Source organism: Cervus canadensis, chromosome 5, assembly GCF_019320065.1.
Source record: "Cervus canadensis isolate Bull #8, Minnesota chromosome 5, ASM1932006v1, whole genome shotgun sequence".
Classification (NCBI taxonomy): domain Eukaryota; kingdom Metazoa; phylum Chordata; class Mammalia; order Artiodactyla; family Cervidae; genus Cervus; species Cervus canadensis.
In genome coordinates, this window is record NC_057390.1 from 39,048,869 (window position 1) to 39,069,201 (window position 20,333).

The following is a 20,333-nucleotide window of genomic DNA, read 5'->3' on the forward strand; positions in this document are numbered from 1 at the left end:
ACCTTGTTGGTGTTTGGTTTGCCTAAGCTTCATTTTATTGTTTCCATTTTAGATAGAATGCAACTACTCCTTCCAGGTTGGGATGTGGCAAATAGAATTCATTAATTTTCCCACTCATCCTCTAGCCAGCCAACAAATGTTTTTTGAGCACTAGGTGTAGGTAACATGCAAGTTTCAAGGGCTTCAGAGAGGAAGCATAGATGTTTTTTGTTGCTCTACAGAGGGAGAATGGCTTTCTGTGGTAATGGACATGGTGTTTTGTTCTGGGTGGCCTCAAAACTTACTTAATAATTATTGCTTGGGTGAGGAATTGCTGAGTGGGCGTCATGATTATTTCACTTCACTTCTCTGATTTTGCCATGTTTCTCCTCTTTGGACAGAAGATTTGGGCTTCAGACCGTCAGGAGTGTAGCACAGGTATTGCTGAGTCTTGGCTTCCTTTCCATCAGAGGTGCCCTTGAAACATTAAAGCATTTGATGTTCAAGGATCCTTTTATGCAATTTTTCCCCAGGATGCGCAACCAGAACATGTGATAATTTTAGAATAAATAAATGCACAGTTGGGAAATACATCACTTCATCATTGTTAATATGAAAAAAAAAATACATGTTATTCTCTATTCAAAATGTTCAGGTTGATCATGAGTTCTAAATTGACTGTATATATCTCTTTTCACAGTTGGATGTACTGGAATATATACATGAAAATGAATATGTTCACGGTGATATAAAAGCAGCGAATCTACTCTTGGGTTACAGAAATCCAGATCGGGTAAATATAGTATTAAGCTGTTGCCTTCAGTAAGGATCTTTAAAGTTCTGTACTGAGACAGACATTCAGAAAACAAACTCCTAATCTGGAAGAGTTTGCAAATGAGGACTTAAGGTGATGAGTGTTATAATTTACCTTATCTTGCTTATCTAATTTAGTGCACTAAGCTAATAAGTAGGGCTTCCCTGGTGGCTCAAATGGTAAAGAATCTGCCTGCAGCGCAGAAGATTCAGCTTCAATCCCTGGGTTGGGAAGATCCCCTGGAAAAGGAAATGGCAACCCACTCCAGTATTCTTGCCTGAAGAATTCCGCTGACAGAGGAGCCTGGCAGGCTACAGTCAGTAATCTGTAGTAGTAGTAGTAGTCACTGATTGTAGTCAGTGGGGTTGCAAAGAGTCAGACACGACTGAGCAACTTTTACTTTTTGAACTAATATGAGGAAACTGAGACTTGGTTCAGTTCACCTCAGTCGCTCAGTCGTGTCCGACTCTGTGACCTGATGGACTGCAGCACGCCAGGCCTCCCTTTGCATCACCGACTCCTGGAGCTTACTCAAACTCATGTCCATTGAGTCGGTGGTGCCATCCAACCATCTCATCCTCTGTCGTCCCCTTCTCCTCGTGCCTTCAATCTTCCCTAGCATCAGGGTCTTTTCCAGTGAGTCAGTTCTTCCCATAAGGTGGCCAAAGGATTGGAGTTTCAGCTTCAGCATCAGTCCTTCCAATGAATATTCAGGACTGATTTCCTTTAGGATGGACTGGTTGGATCTCCTTGCAGTCCAAGGACCTCTCAAGAGTCTTCTCCAGCACCACAGTTCAAAAGCATCAATTCTTCTGTGATCAGCTTTCTTTGTAGTCCAACTCTTACATCCGTACATGACTACTGGAAAAACCATAGCTTTGACTAGATGGACCTTTGTTCTCAAAGTAATGTCTTTGCTTTTTAATATGCCAACTAGGTTGCATAGCTTTTCTTCCAAGGAAAAAGTGTCTTTTAGTTTCTTGGCTGCAGTCACCATCTGCAGTGATTTTGGAGCCCAAGAAAATAAAGTCTGTCACTGTTTCCATTGTTTCCCCACCTATTTGCCATGAAGTGATGGGACCAGATGCCACGATCTTAGTTTTCTGAATGTTGAGCTTTAAGCCAACTTTTTCACTCTCCTCTTTCACTTTCATCAAGAGACTCTTAAGTTCTTCTTCACTTTCTGCCATAAGGGTGGTGTCATCTGCATATCTGAGGTTATTGATATTTCTCCTGGCCATCTTGATTCCAGCTTGTGCTTCATCCACTTGGTGGGAGGTATTAAATAATTTGTTAATGGTCACATAGTAGCTGGGTAAGGATTTGAACTTCTGAGCAAGTATAAACAAAGAACCATCAAAATTAAATGAGAGAAGGGATGGGTTTATGCAGAGAAAAATAAAAGCTGTCACCTTAGTTCCTCTCCCACTGTATAAACAATTAAGTTTTTAATAGAGCTACTTTGCCAATATAACTTTCTGTGATGATGGAAATACCCTATATGTTACTGTTCAGTATGGCAGCCATTAGCCACATGGGCTATTAAGCACTTGAAATGTGGGTAGTATACAATGTCAGTGCTGATGAGGACGTGGGGCAGCAGGAACTCTCATTCATTGCTGGTGGGATGGCCACTGTAAAAGACAATTTGGCAGTTTCTTACAAAACTGAACACGTTCTAACATATGATCTGGGAGTTGAGTTCATTGGTATTTACACAAAGAAGTTGAAAACTTATATCCACACAAATACCTACACACAGATGTTTATAGCAGCTTTAGTCATAGTTGCCAAAACTTGAAGCAACCAAGATGTTCTTTAATAGATAAATAAACTATTTCATCCAGACAATTCAGTATTACTTGGTGTTAAAAAGAAATGAGCAGTTAAGGCGTGAAAAGACATGAAGGAAGCTTACATGTGTATTACTAACTGAAAATCTGTGTAATTCCAATTATTTAACTTTTGGAAAAGGCAAACCTATAAAGACACCAAAAAGGTCAGTGATTGCCAAGAGTTAGAGGGAAGGGAGGGACGAACAGGTGGGGTGCGGAGGATGTTAGGGAAGCAAAACAATCATGGATAGATGTCATTTTACATTTGTCAAAACTCATAGCATATTCCCACCAAAAGTGAACCCTAACGTAAATTATAGACTTTTAGTGATAATGTTGCATCACTGTGGATTCATCCATTGCAATGGATGTGATACTGTGGTGTAGGATGTTGATAGTGAGGAAGGCTGTATTTGGGAGGAGGGAAGAGTGGTGTGTGAGAACTTACTGTAACTTGCTGCTCAGTTTTACCTACCTTGCTATAAATTTAGTAAAATTGAATTTAAAACTACTCTGAAAATATTCTGAAATAGTGTAACTAGTATGACTGAAGAACTGAATTTAAAATTTAACTTAATTCTAATTAGTGATATTTTTCATCTTGCTTTGTTCCCTAGCTTTATTGAGGTTTAATTGACAAAACTTGCATGTGTTTAAGTCTCACACATGAATTTTTTAAGGTATGCAAAGTGATGATTTATTATACATATGTATTGTGAAATCATTAATCAAATTAACACATTGATCCCACTTCACATAGTTCCTTTTTGTTTTGTTTTTTGGTGAGAACACATAAGGTGTACTCTTTTAGCAAATTTGAAGTATATAGTCACCATGTTAGGCATTAGATCCCCAGAACTTACTCATCTTCTAGCTAAACGTTTGTACTTTTTAACCAACATCTCTCCATTTCTTCCAGCTCCCTCCCCCCACCAGCCCCTGGCACCACTGTTCTACACTCTGGTTCTATAAGTTACTTTTTGTATATGCCACATGTTAGTGAGATCATGCAGTATTGTCTTTCAGTATGTCTTGACTTATCTCACTTAGCATTATGTCCTCTGGGTTCACCCATGTTGTTTCAAGTGGTGTATTTCTATCCTTTTTATGACTGAATGTGCATATATGTAGCACATTTTCTTTATCTATTTATCCATCAGTAGACACTAAGGTTATTTATGTGTCTTGGCTACTTTTAATAATGCTGCAATAACAGGGGAATATAGGTATTTCTTCAAGATAATGATTTCTTTTCCTTTGGGTATATATCCAGAAGTGGTTTGCTGGATCACATGGTAATTCAGTTTTTAACATTTGTTTTTTTTTTTTCTGAAGAAGCTCCATACTGTTTTATATACTTCCCAGGTGGCACTGTGGGTAAAGAATCCGCCTGCCAATGCAGGAGACTCAAGAGATGCAGGTTTGATCCTGGGTCGAGAAGATCTCTTGGAATAGGAAATGGCAATCCACTCCAATATTCTTTCCTGGAAAATTCCGTGGACAAAGGAGCCTGGTGGGCTGCAGTCCATGGGGTTGCAAGAATCAGAGATGACTGAGCACGCATGCATGCACACACATACTGTTTTTCGTAATGACTGTACCAGTTTACATTCCCACCAACAGTTGAACAGGGGCTTCCTTTTCTCCAAACCCTCACTAACATTTGCTATCTCTAATAGCCCTTCTGACAGGTACGAGGTGATGTCTCATTATGGTTTTGATTTTTTGTTTCCCTGATAATTAATAATGTTGAGCATTTTTTCATACACTTGTTGGCCATTTGTATGTCTTCTTCGGAAAAATGTCTGTCTAGGTCCCTTGTCTGTTTTAATTGAGTTATTTTGTCTTGCAAGTGAGTTTTATGGATTCTTGTATATTAACCCCTTAGCAGATATGTGGTTTGCAGGTATTCTCTCCCATCCCATTGGTTGCCTTTTCATTTTGTTGATGATTTCCTTGGCTGTGGAGAATCATTTTCGTTTGATGTAGTCCTACTTGTATATTTTTGGTTTTGTTACCTATGCCTTTGGTTTCAGTTGCAAAAAATCATTGCCAAAATCAGTGCTCATGGATTGGAAGAATTAACATTGTTAAAATGTCTACACTACCCAAAGCAGTCTACAGATTCAGTGCAGTCCCTCGCAAAGGTCCAGTGGTATTTTTCACAGAAATAAAAACCCAGTCCTCAACTGTGTGTAGAAGCAAAAAAGACCCTGAAAAGCCAGAGCATTCTGGAGAAAGAACAAATCAGGAGGCATTATACTTCGTGATTCAAACTGTATTGCTCTGCTCTAGTAATCAAAGCAGTAAACTGTTGGCATAAAAACAGACCCAGCCCAATGGAACAGAATTGAGAGTAATGCATATATGATCAGTTAATCTTTGACAGGGGTGCCAGGAATATTCAATGGGGCAAAGATAGTTTCATCAATAAATGGTGGTGGGAAAAATGGCATATATACATGCAAAAGAGTAGACTTGGATTCTTATACCATATACAAGAAAAAACTCAAAATTGTTCAAAGACTTAAATGGAAGACCTGAAACTGTACATCTAGGAGAAACCTAGGGAGGAAGCGTAATTGATTTATATTTATAAGCCACATGTCGCTAACAGCCAATGCATCAGCAGAGATTTAAAAAGTTAAAAAATAGAGTGCATAAAAAAATAGCATTTAGCTGGGTGTTTAACTGAACTGTGCATGAAGAGAGAAATTTCTTAATAAAAATACCCCTAAAATCTTAGAATATATGGAGAAATTTCAAATTTTAAGATGTCTGTATATTTTAAAAAATTGGAAAAACAAATGGAAAGCTGAGAAGTATTTATGACAAACTTTAGGATATATAGCAAGTTCTAAAAAAATTAATAAGAAAATAAAAAACCATAGTTTCTTGAAACTGATTTAAAAAAATGAACAACATAGAAGAAACAGAACTGTTTAATAGATGAAAAAAAGTTCCCCATCACTAACTACTGAGAGATGTGCAAATCAAAACAATGAGGCAACATTTCAAAAGAACTTAGCAAATAGGGAAAGTCTAAAATAATAATCTGATGACATTCAGGCTGATGAGGGTACAGGCACTTGTAGAATGTAAGTGGGAATGTAAATTAAATGACAGTAGGAGATGAAATCAAGTTAATGGAAGTGCAATTTGGAAATATATGTTAAAAGCCTTTAAAAGTGTGCCTGCTTTTTTAAGGTTAGATTTATTGAAATATAATTTACAAACAATAAAATCCATCTTCTTAAATGTATAGTGTGATGTGTATTTACACATGTATATCGTATAACCAGCACCACAAGACACAGAGTATTTCTATCATCCTCAGTCAGTCCCCTTCTCTCACCGAGGCAATGATTTCTGCCTTTTTTCTTTTTTACATTTTTAGCGACACCATATAAATGGACTTACAGGTTTTTACTCTTTGTGTCTGGTTTCCTTTACTTAGCATATTTCTGAAGTTGATCCATGCTGTAGTTCGTTAGTAGTTCATTCCTCTATAATGATAGGTAGTAGTTCACTGAAAACTATTGCATTTTCTTTCCTGTTTACTCCTGGATAGATATTTATATTGTTTCCAGTTTTTGACAATTATAAATGAGGGTTTATAAACACTTACGTATAGGTTTTTGTATAGATTATATATTTTAACTTCTTCTGGGTAAATAACTAGGGATGGGATTTTCAGATTATGTGAATGTGTATGTGTGCTAAATTGCTTCAGTGGTGTCCAACTCTTTGTGACCCTATGGAACACAGCCCAGCAAGGATATAGGAGTGGATTGCCATGCCCTCCTCCAGGATCTTCCCAATCCAGGGATCAAACCTGCGCCTCTTGAGTCTCCTGCTTTGGCAGTTGGCTTCTTCACCACCAGTGCCACCTGGGAAGCCCCATGTGGATGTGTATGTATGACTTTAAAAGAAATAGCTACATTGTTTTCCAGAGTGATTTTACCATAATATATTCCCAAAGGCAATGTAGATAATTCCAGCTGTTCCATATTATGCCACCATTTAGGCTTCATTAGTTGTAAAAATTTTAAGCCATTATAGTAGATGTGTGGTTATATTGAATAGTAGGTTATTTACTTTGGCAACGCTGGGTCTTTGCTGCTGCCTGTCAGTTCAGTTCAGTCGCTCAGTCATGTCTGACTCTTTGCGACCCCATCAATCGCAGCACACCGGGCCTCCCTGTCCATCACCAACTCCCTGAATTCACCCAAACTCATGTGCATCGAGTCGTGATGCCATCCAGCCATCTCATCCTCTGTCATCCCCTTCTCCTCCTGCCCCCAATCCCTCCCAGCATCAGAGTCTTTTCAGATGAGTCAGCTCTTTGCATCAGGTGGCCAAAGTATTGGAGTTTCAGCTTCAACATCAGTCCTTCCAGTGAATGCCCAGGACTGATCTCCTTTAGGATGGACTGGTTGGTTCTCCTTGTAGTCCAAGGGACTCTCAAGAGTCTTCTCCAACACCACAGTTCAAAAGCATCAATTCTTTGGTGCTCAGCTTTCTTTATAGTCCAACTCTCACATCCATACATGACCACTGGAGAAACCATAGCCCTGACTAGACTCACCTTTGTTGACAAAGTGATGTCTCTGCTTTTTAATATGCTATTTAGGTTGGTCATAACTTTCCTTCCAAGGAACAAGTGTCTTTTAATTTCATGGCTGCAGTCACCATCTGCAGTGATTTTGGAGCCCAGAAAAATAGTCAGCCACTGTTTCCACTGTTTCCCCATCTATTTGCCATAAAGTGATGGGACTGGATGCCATAATCTTAGTTTTATAAATGTTGAGCTTTAAGCCAACTTCTTCACTCTCCCCTTTCACTTTCATCAAGAGGCCCCTTTAGTTCTTCTTCACTTTGTGCCATAAAGGTGGTGTCATCTGCATATCGAGGTTATTGATATTCAGACTGAAATTGAAGAAAGTGGGGAAACCACTAGACCATTCAGGTGTGGCATAAGTCAAATCTCTTATGATTATACAGTGGAAGTGAGAAATAAATTTAAGGGACTAGATCTGATAGAGTGCCTGATGAACTATGGATGGAGGTTCGTGACATTGTACAGGAGACAGGAATCAAGACCATCCCCAAGAAAAAGAAATGGAAAAAAGCAAAATGCCTGTCTGAGGAAGCCTTATAAATAGCTGTGAAAAGAAGAGAAGTGAAAAGCAAAGGGAAAGGGAAAGTTATACCCATTTGAGTGCAGAGTTCCAAAGAATAGCAAGGAGAGATAAGAAAGCCTTCCTCAGTGATCAGTGCAAAGAAATAGAGGAAAACAATAGAATGGGAAAGACTAGAGATCTCTTCAAGAAAATTAGAGATACCAAGGGAACATTTCATGCAAAGATGGGCTCAATAAAGGACAGAATGGCATGGACCTAACAGAAGCAGAAGCTGCTGCCTATGGGCTACTCTTTGGTTGCAGGGTGTGGGTTTTTCACTGCAGTGGCTTCTCTTGTTGTGGAGCACAGGCTCTAGTTGCACAGGTTTCAGTAGTTGTGACATGGGTGCTCAGCTGCCCTCCGGCATGTGGGATCTCAGTTTCCAGACCACGGATCAAACACACATATCATGCATAGGCAGGTGGATTCTCTACCACTGGACCATGAGAGAAGTCCCCTAGTAGCGGGGTTTTTTTTTAAGTTGTTACTTTATTTATCCCACCTGCAGTGGGAGTGTAAATCCAGCCATTTTACTCCCACCTTGCCATAAGTGGGCTTTCCTTATGGCTTAGCTGGTGAAGAATCCACCTGCAATGTGGGAGACTTAGGTTCAATCTCTGGGTTGGGAAGGTCCTCTGGAGATGGGAAAGACTACTCTGTCCAGTATTCTGGCCTGGAGAATTCCATGGACTGTATAGTCCATGGGATCACAAAGAGTCAGGCCTGACTGAGCGACTTCTACATTCACTTAGCCATAAGTAAAAAGGACAAGTTTTTAAAATTTATTTATTTATTGTGAATTGTTTGCTTATGTCTTTTGCTTATTTTTCTAACATATTTTTGTCTTTAGTGCTTGATTTTGAAGAGTTCTTTTTTTTTTTAATTTTTATTTATTTATTTATTTATTTTTTGTCATACATTGATATGAATCAGCCATAGATTTACACGTATTCCCCATCCCGATCCCCCCTCCCACCTCCCTCTCCACCCGATTCCTCTGGGTCTTCCCAGTGCACCAGGCCCGAGCACTTGTCTCATGCATCCCACCTGGGCTGGTGATCTGTTTCACCATAGATAGTATACATGCTGTTCTTTTGAAATATCCCACCCTCACATTCTCCCACAGAGTTCAAAAGTCTGTTCTGTATTTCTGTGTCTCTTTTTCCATTTTGCATATAGGGTTATCGTTAACCATCTTTCTAAATTCCATATATATGTGTTAGTATGCTGTAACGTTCTTTATCTTTCTGGCTTACTTCACTCTGTATAATGGGCTCCAGTTTCATCCATCTCATTAGAACTGATTCAAATGAATTCTTTTTAACGGCTGAGTAATATTCCATGGTGTATATGTACCACAGCTTCCTTATCCATTCATCTGCTGATGGGCATCTAGGTTGCTTCCATGTCCTGGCTATTATAAACAGTGCTGCGATGAACATTGGGGTGCACGTGTCTCTTTCAGATCTGGTTTCCTCAGTGTGTATGCCCAGAAGTGGGATTGCTGGGTCATATGGCAGTTCTATTTCCAGTTTTTTAAGAATCTCCACACTGTTTTCCATAGTGGCTGTACTAGTTTGCATTCCCACCAACAGTGTAAGAGGGTTCCCTTTTCTCCACACCCTCTCCAGCATTTATTGCTTGTAGACTTTTGGATAGCAGCCATCCTGACTGGCGAGTAATGGTACCTCATTGTGGTTTTGATTTGCATTTCTCTGATAATGAGTGATGTTGAGCATCTTTTCATGTGTTTGTTAGCCATCTGTATGTCTTCTTTGGAGAAATGTCTGTTTAGTTCTTTGGCCCATTTTTTGATTGGGTCATTTATTTTTCTGGAATTGAGCTGCAGGAGTTGCTTGTATATTTTTGAGATTAATCCTTTGTCTGTTTCTTCATTTGCTATTATTTTCTCCCAATCTGACGGCTGTCTTTTCACCTTACTTATAGTTTCCTTTGTAGTGCAAAAGCTTTTAAGTTTCATTAGGTCCCATTTGTTTAGTTTTGCTTTTATTTCCAATATTCTGGGAGGTGGGTCATAGAGGATCTTGCTGTGATTTATGTCAGAGAGTGTTTTGCCTATGTTCTCCTCTAGGAGTTTTATAGTTTCTGGTCTTACATTTAGATCTTTAATCCATTTTGAGTTTATTTTTGTGTATGGTGTTAGAAAGTGTTCTAGTTTCATTCTTTTACAAGTGGTTGACCAGTTTTCCCAGCACCACTTGTTAAAGAGGTTGTCTTTTTTCCATTGTATATCCTTGCCTCCTTTGTCAAAGATAAGGTGTCCATAGGTTCGTGGATTTATCTCTGGGCTTTCTATTCTGTTCCATTGATCTATATTTCTGTCTTTGTGCCAGTACCATACTGTCTTGATGACTGTGGCTTTGTAGTAGAGTCTGAAGTCAGGCAGGTTGATTCCTCCAGTTCCATTCTTCTTTCTCAAGATTACTTTGGCTATTCGAGGTTTTTTGTATTTCCATACAAATTGTGAAATTCTTTGGTCTAGTTCTGTGAAAAATACCGTTGGTAACTTGATAGGGATTGCATTGAATCTATAGATTGCTTTAGGTAGAATAGCCATTTTGACAATATTGATTCTTCCAATCCATGAACACGGTATGTTTCTCCATCTGTTTGTGTCCTCTTTGATTTCTTTCATCAGTGTTTTATAGTTTTCTATGTATAGGTCTTTTGTTTCTTTAGGCAGATATACTCCTAAGTCTTTTGTTCTTTTTGTTGCAATGGTGAATGATATTGTTTCTTTAATTTCTCTTTCTGTTTTTTCATTGTTAGTATATAGGAATGCAAGGGATTTCTGTGTGTTAATTTTATATCCTGCAACTTTACTATATTCATTGATTAGCTGTAGTAATTTTCTGGTAGAGTCTTTAGGGTTTTCTATATAGAGGATCATGTCTTTAGATGTGAATTATATTAGCTTTTCATCTATTGCATATTTTGTAGATATTTTCTCCCAGTTTGATTTTTGCTCTTTGATTATACTTATGTTGTTTTATTGCCATATAGAAGATGAATTTTTAAATTTTTAGTGGTCAAATTTATCAATCATTCATTACTATGGATGTTGAGTCATGGTTAGTAACCTTGTTCTTGTTGCTTAGTTGCTAAATTGTGTACGACTCTTTTGCAACCCCATGGACTGTAGCCCACCAGGCTCCTTGGTCAATGGGATTTCCCAGGCAAGAGTACTGGAGTGGGTTTCCATTTCCTTCTCCATGGGATCTTCCCAACCCGGGATCAAGCCCATGTCTCTTGAGTCTCCTGCATTGGCAGGTGGGTTCTTTCTGATTGAGCCACCAGGGAAGTCCATCTTGTTCTACAAACAGGTTTATATGAATTTTATTATATGGTTTCATTTTTTACATTTAAATCACTTATTCACTTAGAGTTTATTCTTCTACATGACAGGAGGTATCAACCCCATGTTATCTTTTCTTAAATGATTTTCCTAATTTTCAAAAACTTGGAACTATTTTATAATAGTTCTATAAACTATAAGCTGTTTAAAAAAACAAAACTTTGCTTCAGTGATGTTAGATACCATTTTTTTTATATACTGAGTTTCCATATGTACTTGAGTTTATTCATGTACTTCCTTGAATCCTTCTGATTTGACGTCTGTGCTTCATTGCCATACTAGTGCATTAATTTCTATGGCTTTGTAATGTATTTTCATATCTGGTAGGTCTGGTAGTAACTTGTAGAGTTTCTTTTTCAGTATTAGTCTAGCTATTCATATTTTTCTGTGTTCTGTTGTGTAGCTTCATTTGAAAAAAATACTTGTTGGTGTTTTCATTGAAATTTTGTTAAAACTTTTAATATTAATTTAGGGAATACCTGACATCTTTATGATGTATAGATGTTCTATTCAACAACAAAGAATGTTTTTGAATTCCATCAGCTTTTGCATTTGTTTCTTCTGAGTGATTATTGTTTGTATATATGGAAGATACTGATTTTTGAACATTCATGGTATATCCTGTTAATTTACTAAATTTGTTGGAGGTGGTTTTAGTAGATTTTCCAGGCTTTTCTTGGGAAACTGTCATATCATATGCAAGTAAATGTAATTTTCCTTCTTTTCTAGGTCTTATGTTTCTGATTTGTTTTGCCTAATATGGATCCAGTATATGGTTCAGTTCAGTCGTGTCCGACTCTTTGTGACCCCATGAATCGCAGCCCACCAGGCCTCCCTGTCCATCACCAACTCGCGGAGTTTACTCAAACTCATGTCCATCGAGTCGGTGATGCCATCCAGCCATCTTATCCTCTGTCATTCTCTTCTCCTCCTGCCCCCATATATGGTAAATTGTAGTAAAAGTCATGATCATCTTTTTCTCTTTCTCTTCTTGATCTTAGTGAAGTGCCTAAAAGTAGTACCTCATTAAATATGATACTGGCTTTAGGACTCAGGTGTGCATGTGAGTGTGTATGTATGTCTTTACAACTATAATAAGGAAATAATCAGTGGAAACAATGACAGACTTTATTTTGGGGGGCTCCAAAATCACTGCAGATGGTGACTGCAGCCATGAAATTAAAGGACGCTTGCTCCTTGGAAGGAAAGTTATGTCCAACCTAGACAGCATATTAAAAAGCAGAGACATTACTTTGCCAACAAAGGTGAGTCTAGTCAAAGCTATGGTTTTTCCAGTGGTCATGTATGGATGTGAGAGTTGGACTATAAACAAAGCTGAGCGCTGAAGAATTGATGCTTTTGAACTGTGGTGTTGGAGAAGACTCTTCAGAGTCCCTTGGACTGCAAGGAGATCCAACCATTCAATCCTAAAGGAAATTAGTCTTGGGCGTTCACTGGGAGGACTGATGCTGAAGCAGAAACTCCAGTACTTTGGCCACCTGATGCAAAGAGCTGACTCATTTGAAAAGACCCTGATTCTGGGAAAGATTGAGGGCAGGAGGTGAAGGGGATGACAGAGGATGAGATGGTTGGATGGCAGGCATCACCAACACAATGGACGTGGGTTTGGGTGGACTCTGGGAGTTGGTGATGGACAGGGAGGCCTGGCGTTTTGCCGTTCATGGGGTCACAAATAGTCGGGCACGATGGAACGAGTGAACTGAATTGAACTGAATCATTTTACCAGGATATGTTTTAGAGTAGATCGCTGTGTATTGGTTTTCCCAGATACTTTTATGGGCCCTTTTGATATATTAATTAAGCTTTTTGTTTCCAGAAAGTTTTCTTGGTTTATAGTTTTAAATATTGGTTCTCTGTGTGTGTATGTTTTAAATTAAAACAATGGAGAAAGGAACTTAAGCAGTAAGCTATTTAATGGGGAAAAAAATAAGTGAGAAAAAAATTCAAAATTAGAGAGGGAAGATGTTGAATGATTTGACATGAGGAAAAGGCAAGAAAAGTTGACATTTATACAGCCTTTGTCAAAGCAAAAAGGTTATAAGGATTGAGGTAAAACTGGAAAATAGAGTCAAATAAGTTTTGCATAAAAATAGCAGCCTTCTTGGTTAAGGTGAAATGGTAAGATTCTGACAAGGATAATAATCAGAAGTCATGTCCTGGATAGCCAGTTGCAGGCACAACTGATGTTCTCAGATGTTTTTATTTTGTTTGGTTTTATTGGAAAAGTTTCCCAAAATAATATTCACAGTGAGATTAAACAATGTTTTTCTTTAAAAATAGTCCCATATAGAGCCAAATGCCTATTGTAAATTATTTTGATTCTTCTCATTACTTTCTCTGCATTTTAATAGCATCCATTTCTTGATAATTCATCTGACACTGTCCAGATTTAGAAGTTTTAAGATTCTCAAAGTGTACACCCTTAACCTTCTTTCATGATTCTCAATGTTTTTATTGAAAACAAAAAAAACCAACTTTATCTGTGGAAAAATTTCATTTTAAAAAAATCGAGGGTTTTTAGGTGCTTCTTTACATCATCTCTGTTTTGTTTGTTCTTTTTCATTTATTTCTTTATTTATTTTGGCTTTGCTGGGTCTCCACCGCTGCTTGGACTTTTCCCTGGTTGCACTGAGCAGGGGCTGCCCTCTGGCTCAGGGTGCGGGCTTCTCATTGCAGTGGCTTTCCTTGTGTGGAGCTCAGGCCCTAGGACACGCGGGCTTCAGTAGTTGTGGCATGTGGGCTCTGTAGTCTCGGCTCCCGGGCTCTAGAGCACAGGCTCAATAGTTGTGCACAGGCTTAGTTGCTCCAAGGCATGTGGGATCTTCCCTGACTGGGGCTCAAACCTGTGTCTCCTGCATTAGCAGGCAGATTCTTTACTACTGAGCCACCCGGGAAGCCCCCACCTTAGGGTTTTCTTATCCCATGCCCACAGCAGACATCACTAATTGATGACCTCACTCAGCCATCTGGGGTCAGCCCCAGACTCAGAATCCTCCCCAAGACAGCACACCAGTGAACCAGTAACAGTTTCCCAGTGATGACACGGGAGATGCCGAAGCCGACTGGGGCATCCATGCCCTAGGCCTTAGTCACTGTGTTCTCTCCTGCATTGGAAGAGCTCTCTGTGCTGCTCAAAGAGCTTTCTCTGCTTCTTCTGGCCTTTGACAATTGGAGATTTCCTGGATGTGAAGGAGACAGGTTTCAAGCTGCTTGAGTCTTCTTGGGATCAGCCTGAAATCCCATCAGCCATGCAGTCAGCAGTGAGTAGTCCTTAATTCACACAAAGGTTGTTAAGGAGGTGCTGGAATTTGAACCAAAATCTGGCTAACATCTGAAACCCATGTTGTTCTTCTCTATGCTGCTATCTCCTCAAACGATACTGAAATCAGCTTGGCTGATGGACTTATACAGTTCTATCTTCATATAGTTCATGACTGTATGCTTTTTTTCCCCTCTTGCTTTATTAATCCCAAGGATTTATTTTTTAGTCCAGTGTCATTAAAGTTTAGGATAGTCAGTTATCTACCAAATGCATTCTAAGAAGTTTCAGATCCAGAGAATCTAGTATCAAAAATACCTGTCTTTGTTTTCGTTCATTTAACAAGAATGTTCTCAGTAAGTGTTCTCTAATTTCAAGGGATGATTGATGATATCTGAAAGGAGACAGTGGGGCACCACAAAGATGTAGGGGTTCTGATTATGAATATTTGATGGATATGATTATTGGTTTTTACAACACATTCAATAGTCTTCAGAGACAGAATCTTCTGGAATGCAGGAGTGTCTGTCAGTCAGTAGGAAAGGTACCAAGGCCAACTGGTCAGTGAGGCCGGATGCTGTCATGAAATGATTGACAGGGCTTTCTCAGAAGAGACTCCTCAACAGATTCCTAGGTAAGTAATGCTGCTGTGGTTCCAAAGGAAAGACGTCAAGGCTGTGGTAGCATCTTTATCACTTCTGTATTCCGTACAGCCGAGGATCTGCTCCATGATGGGCATGTGAATACAACAGTAAGCCAGGCACAATTTATTTTCCTTCTTTTGAATTCCTTACAGCACCTAGGTTAGTGTTCCTTTATTAATAACCCTTCAAGAAATACTTCATTGACTTCTTAGGACAGGGGGCTGATACCTCTCGCTTAGTACCAGGACTAAGTGGTACTTGATTATTCAGCTCCTTGACCTCACCATGCCCCATGTGTTTCTGCCCCAGAGCTCCTGCTAAATCGAAGGGGATGGCCCTCATTGGTAGAGGGGAACAGTTCTCCATGTCAACATCTGGAGTGATAAGTATGCCATAAGAAACTTGCGATTTTTATAAACACTTGTTTGATTACTGGGATTTGTGTTGGACTGAAAGTCAGGAGACCAAGTTCTGGTCCCAGCTCTGACACTTGAGCAGAATTGCAGCTTTCAGAAAATTATTTCACCTGTGTGGATTTTGGCTTTTTTGTCTGTAAAACATGGAGCTCTGGCTAAGTGAACTCAAAAGTTTCTTCTTGCAGTAAAAGCCTGTGATTCTCTTAAAATGTGTTTTCCAAGTGCTTAATACTTACTGCCAAAGTGATGTTTCTTAAACTATTTTCAACATGTGTTGCTTGCTGTTGTGTAGCTAAAGAAGTTAAAAAGTTCAAATTTAGAAAAATAATTTAATGATCTGGTAGCAGGAATTGTAGCACCTGACCTGTGTCTGCTGGCAAAATGCTTGCTTTCAGATTCTCTAGGATATCCATAGGATAGGGTCATAAGCCTCATTAAAGCTGCTTGTTCACTGTTTGCTAGAGGGGATTCTAACATAATCCATTTATCAATCAGTTACTTGTAAGATGGAGTGTGAATTTGTGTCTGTAAGAAATTTGCATGGTATGTGAACCTAATCTGGTTCCCATTTAGAGAGAGCATTTCCTTTGTTGAAAGTGTATAGTCCTGATAACATGCGTCAGTATTTTGTTACTTCCAGAGTAGCATTATATGACCTTAGCTTGATGATACGCTAATATTGCTAGATGGTACAGCTGGCGAGGCTATTTTAAAATATTTTGATATTGCGTGTACAGGGTTATGCTGCAGATTAAATAACATGGTAGTGTTTATAGTCACTTAAAGCATACAGTAACGTGCATGTTATTTTCTTTCTTCCTAGTGAGGTTCTGCTATATTTCTTCAGTTGAGCAATAAGACTGAAAATTGTTGCTGTGATTTTAGGTTTTTGAATGTTGAAAATTAATATTTTATGAGTTTTATATTAATAGAATTATTTTTTAAATATACACTTTCATTGGCATTTTATCTCAGTATAAGTATCTGTCTTATCGATATATTATTTTAAAGATTTAATAGGTCGCATGTATCTGCTATTCATAGATCATGTCTACAAACTTTCTGTTTTGGAATCCTTTCAGAATGATTTGTCAAATAAAGTCAGCTCCAAATTTTATTTCCATCTAACATTCTGTAATGTGTTAATACAACCAAGTTTTACTATACTCCAATTTATTACTTTAAAATTATTTAAGTAATCAAATATGTTTCTAGCTTTCTTGTCTGATATTTAATAGTGTTCCTATCATTAAAATTTCTATACATGTGTACATTATAATAAGATGTCTGATTTGAATCAGATTAGCTCCATATAAAAATTCTTATTTCAAAATACTTTCCAAATTACAGCTATGTGAATATAGACCACTGGAGTCATTATTGGAGGGTGATGATGGGTGGGAAAATATTGACGAAAAACATCATGATATAATTTGAAAGTCATGGTGTCCATATTTAAAATTAATCTTTTATAAAGCTTATTTCCCAGTACAGAGACTCTGAGAATCTGTTAAGGGCTATATATGGTTTATTTACTAGTTAATATGGAAAAGTGGCATTTCTGAATTCTGAGTTAACTCACTGAACTGTATAAACTGGAAGGATTAAGAGGTATGTCTGTTTCTGTTGTGCTGTGCTCAGTCGTGTCTGACTCCTTGCGACCCCATGGATTGTAGCCCCCCAGGCTCCTCTGTCCATGGAGATTCTCCAAGCAAAAATAATGGAGTGGGTTGCCTTGCCCTCCTCCAGGGGATCTTCCCAACCCAGGGATTGAACCCAGGTCTCCCGCACTACAGGTGGATTCTTTACTGACTAAGCCACCAGGGTTTAGGGTCTGTTAAAAAGCTGTGGACTGGGAATTTCCTGGTGGTCCAGTGGTTAGGACTTGGCACTTTCACTCTAAGAGCCCTAGTTCAATCAATGATTGGGGAACTAAAATGCCATGTGCTGCACGGCCATGAAATTACATGATTACTTCTTGGCTGGAATGCTGTGACAAACCTAGCAAGTGACAGTCGCTCAGTCGTGTCTGACTCTTTGCAACTCCATGGACTATACAGTCCATGGAATTCTCCAGGTGAGAATACTGGAGTGGGTAGCCTTTCCGTTCTCCAGGGGATCTTCCCAACCCAGGGATTGAACCCAGGTCTCCCACATTGCAGGAAGATTCTTTACCAGCTGAGTTACAAGGACCCTAGACAGTGTGTTAAAAAGCAAAGACATTACTTTGCCAACAAAGCTCCATATAGTCAAGGCTATGGTCTTTACAGTAGTTATGTGTGGTTGTGAGAGATGAACCATAATGGCAGAGCACCGAAGAATTGATGCTTCTGAACTGTGGTGTTGGTGAAGACTCTTGAGAGTCCCTTGGACAGCGAGGACATCAAACCAGTCATTCTTAAAGGAAATCAACTCTGCATACTCATTGAAAGGACTGATGCTGAAGCTGAGACTCCAATACTTTGACTACCTAATGGGAACAGCTGACTCATTGGAAAAGTCCTTGATGCTGGGAAAGATTGAAGGCAGAAGAAGAGGGCAACAGAGAATGAGATGGTTGGATGGCATCGAATGATGCAGTGAACATGAATTTGGGCAAACTCTGGGAAATGGGACAGGGAGGCCTGGCTGGCTGCAGTCTGTGGGGTCACAAAGAGTTTAACACAACTAAGCGACTAAACAACAACAAGAACATGCTTCATGACATCACAGAAACAAACAACAACTGTGGACCCCCAAGGGGAAATACATGTAAGAATGGCATGATCGCTGACAATGTCAACACTGTCTTGGAAATGAATAGAATTTGTAGCTAATGTAGAGCAAGGAGATGCTTTTGAATGTTTAGGTAACTGTGTTTTATGTAGACACAACTTACTTTATGAAGTGAAACTTTTATAATATGGTTCAGTTCAGTTCAGTCGCTCTGCGTGTCCAACCCTTTGCGACCCCATGAACTTCAGCATGCCAGGCCTCCCTGTCCATCACCAAATCCCAGAGTCCACCCAAACCCATTTCCATTGAGTCGGTGATGCCATCCAACCATCTTATCCTCTGTTGTCCCCTTCTGCTCCTGCCCTCAATCTTTCCCAGTAACAGGGTCTTTTCAAATGAGTCAGCTCTTCATATCAGGTGGCCAAAGTATTGGAGTTTCAGCTTCAGCATCAGTCCTTCCAATGTACACCCAGGACTGATCTCCTTTCAGATGGACTGGTTGGATCTCCTTGCAGTCCAAGGGACTCTCAGGAGTCTTCTCCAACACCACAGTTCAAAAGCATCAATTCTTTGGTGCTCAGCTTTCTTTATAGTCCCACTCTCACATCCATACATGACCACTGGAAAAACCAAGCCTTGACTAGATGGACCTTTGTTGGCAAATTAATGTCTCTGCTTTTTAATATGCTGTCTAGGTTGGTCATAACTTTCCTTCCAAGGAGTAAGCGTCTTTTAATTTCATGGCTGCAGTCACCATCTGCAGTGATTTTGGAGCCCAGAAAAATAAAGTCAGCCACTGTTTCCACTGTTTCCCCATCTATTTGCCATGAAGTGATGGGACTGGATGCCATGATCTTTGTTTGCTGAATGTTGATAATATAGTAATCACAGTCAATTGATATCAGCTATTATTTTGTATCTTCTGTTAAAGATACAAGCTCTGATAATGCTTTGTTGTTCAGTCACTAAGTCATGTCCAACTCTTTGTGACCCATGGACTATAGCACTTCAGGCTTCCCTATTCTTCACTATCTCCTGGAGTTGGCTCAGACTCATGTCCCTTGAATGCCATCCAACCATCTCATCCTCTGACACCCTTTTGTCCTCCTGCTCTCAGTCTTTCCCAGCATCAGAGTCTTTTACAATGAGTTGGCTGTTTTCATCAGGTGGTCAGAGTATTGGAGTTTCAGCTTCAGCAGCAGTCCTTCCGATGAGTAGTCAGGATTGATTTTCTTTAGGAATGACTTGACCTCCTTGCTGTCCAAGGGATTCTCAAGAGTCTTCTCCAGCTCCACAGTTCGAAAGCAGCAATTCTTCATTGTGCAGCCTGCTTTATGATCCAACTGTATGATCACATCCATACATGACTAATGGAAAACCACAGCCTTGACTAGACAGACCTTTGTTGGCAAAGTGATGTCTCTGCTTTTTAATACACTGTCTAGGTTTGTCATAGCTTTTCTTCCAAGGAGCAAGTATCTTTTAATTCTGTGGATGCAGTCACTGTCCACAGTGATTTTGGAAACCAAGAAAATAAAATCTGCCACTCCCACTTTTTCACTGTCTGTTTGCCATGAAGTAATGGGATCAGATGCCATGATCTTCCTTTTTTGACTATTGAGTTTTTAGTCAACTTTTTTACTCTCCTCTTTCATGTTCATCAAGAGGCTCTTCAGTTCCCTTTCACTTTCTGTCACTAGATGGTATTATCTGCATATCTGAGGTTGTTGATATTTCTCCTGGCAATCTTAATTCCAGTATGTGATTCATCCAGTTCAGCATTTTGCGTGATGTACTTTACATATGCATTAAATAAGCAGGAAAGCAATATATAGCCTGTCATAATCCTTTCTCAATTTTGAACCAGTCTGTTGTTCCATGTCTGGTTCTAACTGTTGCTTCTTGATCAGTATCCAGGTTTCTTAGGAGGCAGGTAAGGTGGTCTGGTATTCCCATCTCTTTCAGAATTTTCCACAGTTTGTTGTGATCCACATAGTAAAAGTATTTCGTGTAGTGGATGAAGCAAAAGTAGATGTTTTTTGGGAATTCCCTTGCTTTTTCTATGATCCAGTGATATTGATGATTTCCTCT

At 39.2% G+C, this 20,333-nt stretch overlaps 1 protein-coding gene across 5 annotated transcripts in view; it reads left to right on the plus strand.

The window, feature by feature from the left end:
• VRK2 (VRK serine/threonine kinase 2) overlaps positions 1-20,333 on the plus strand; it is a 98,979-nt gene that overhangs the window by 34,468 nt on the left and 44,178 nt on the right. For all 5 annotated transcript variants that reach the window (XM_043468617.1, XM_043468615.1, XM_043468614.1 and 2 more), the window contains one exon: positions 680-772. In XM_043468617.1, coding sequence (XP_043324552.1) covers positions 680-772 — 93 coding nt within the window. The remainder of the gene's footprint in view (positions 1-679; positions 773-20,333) is intronic.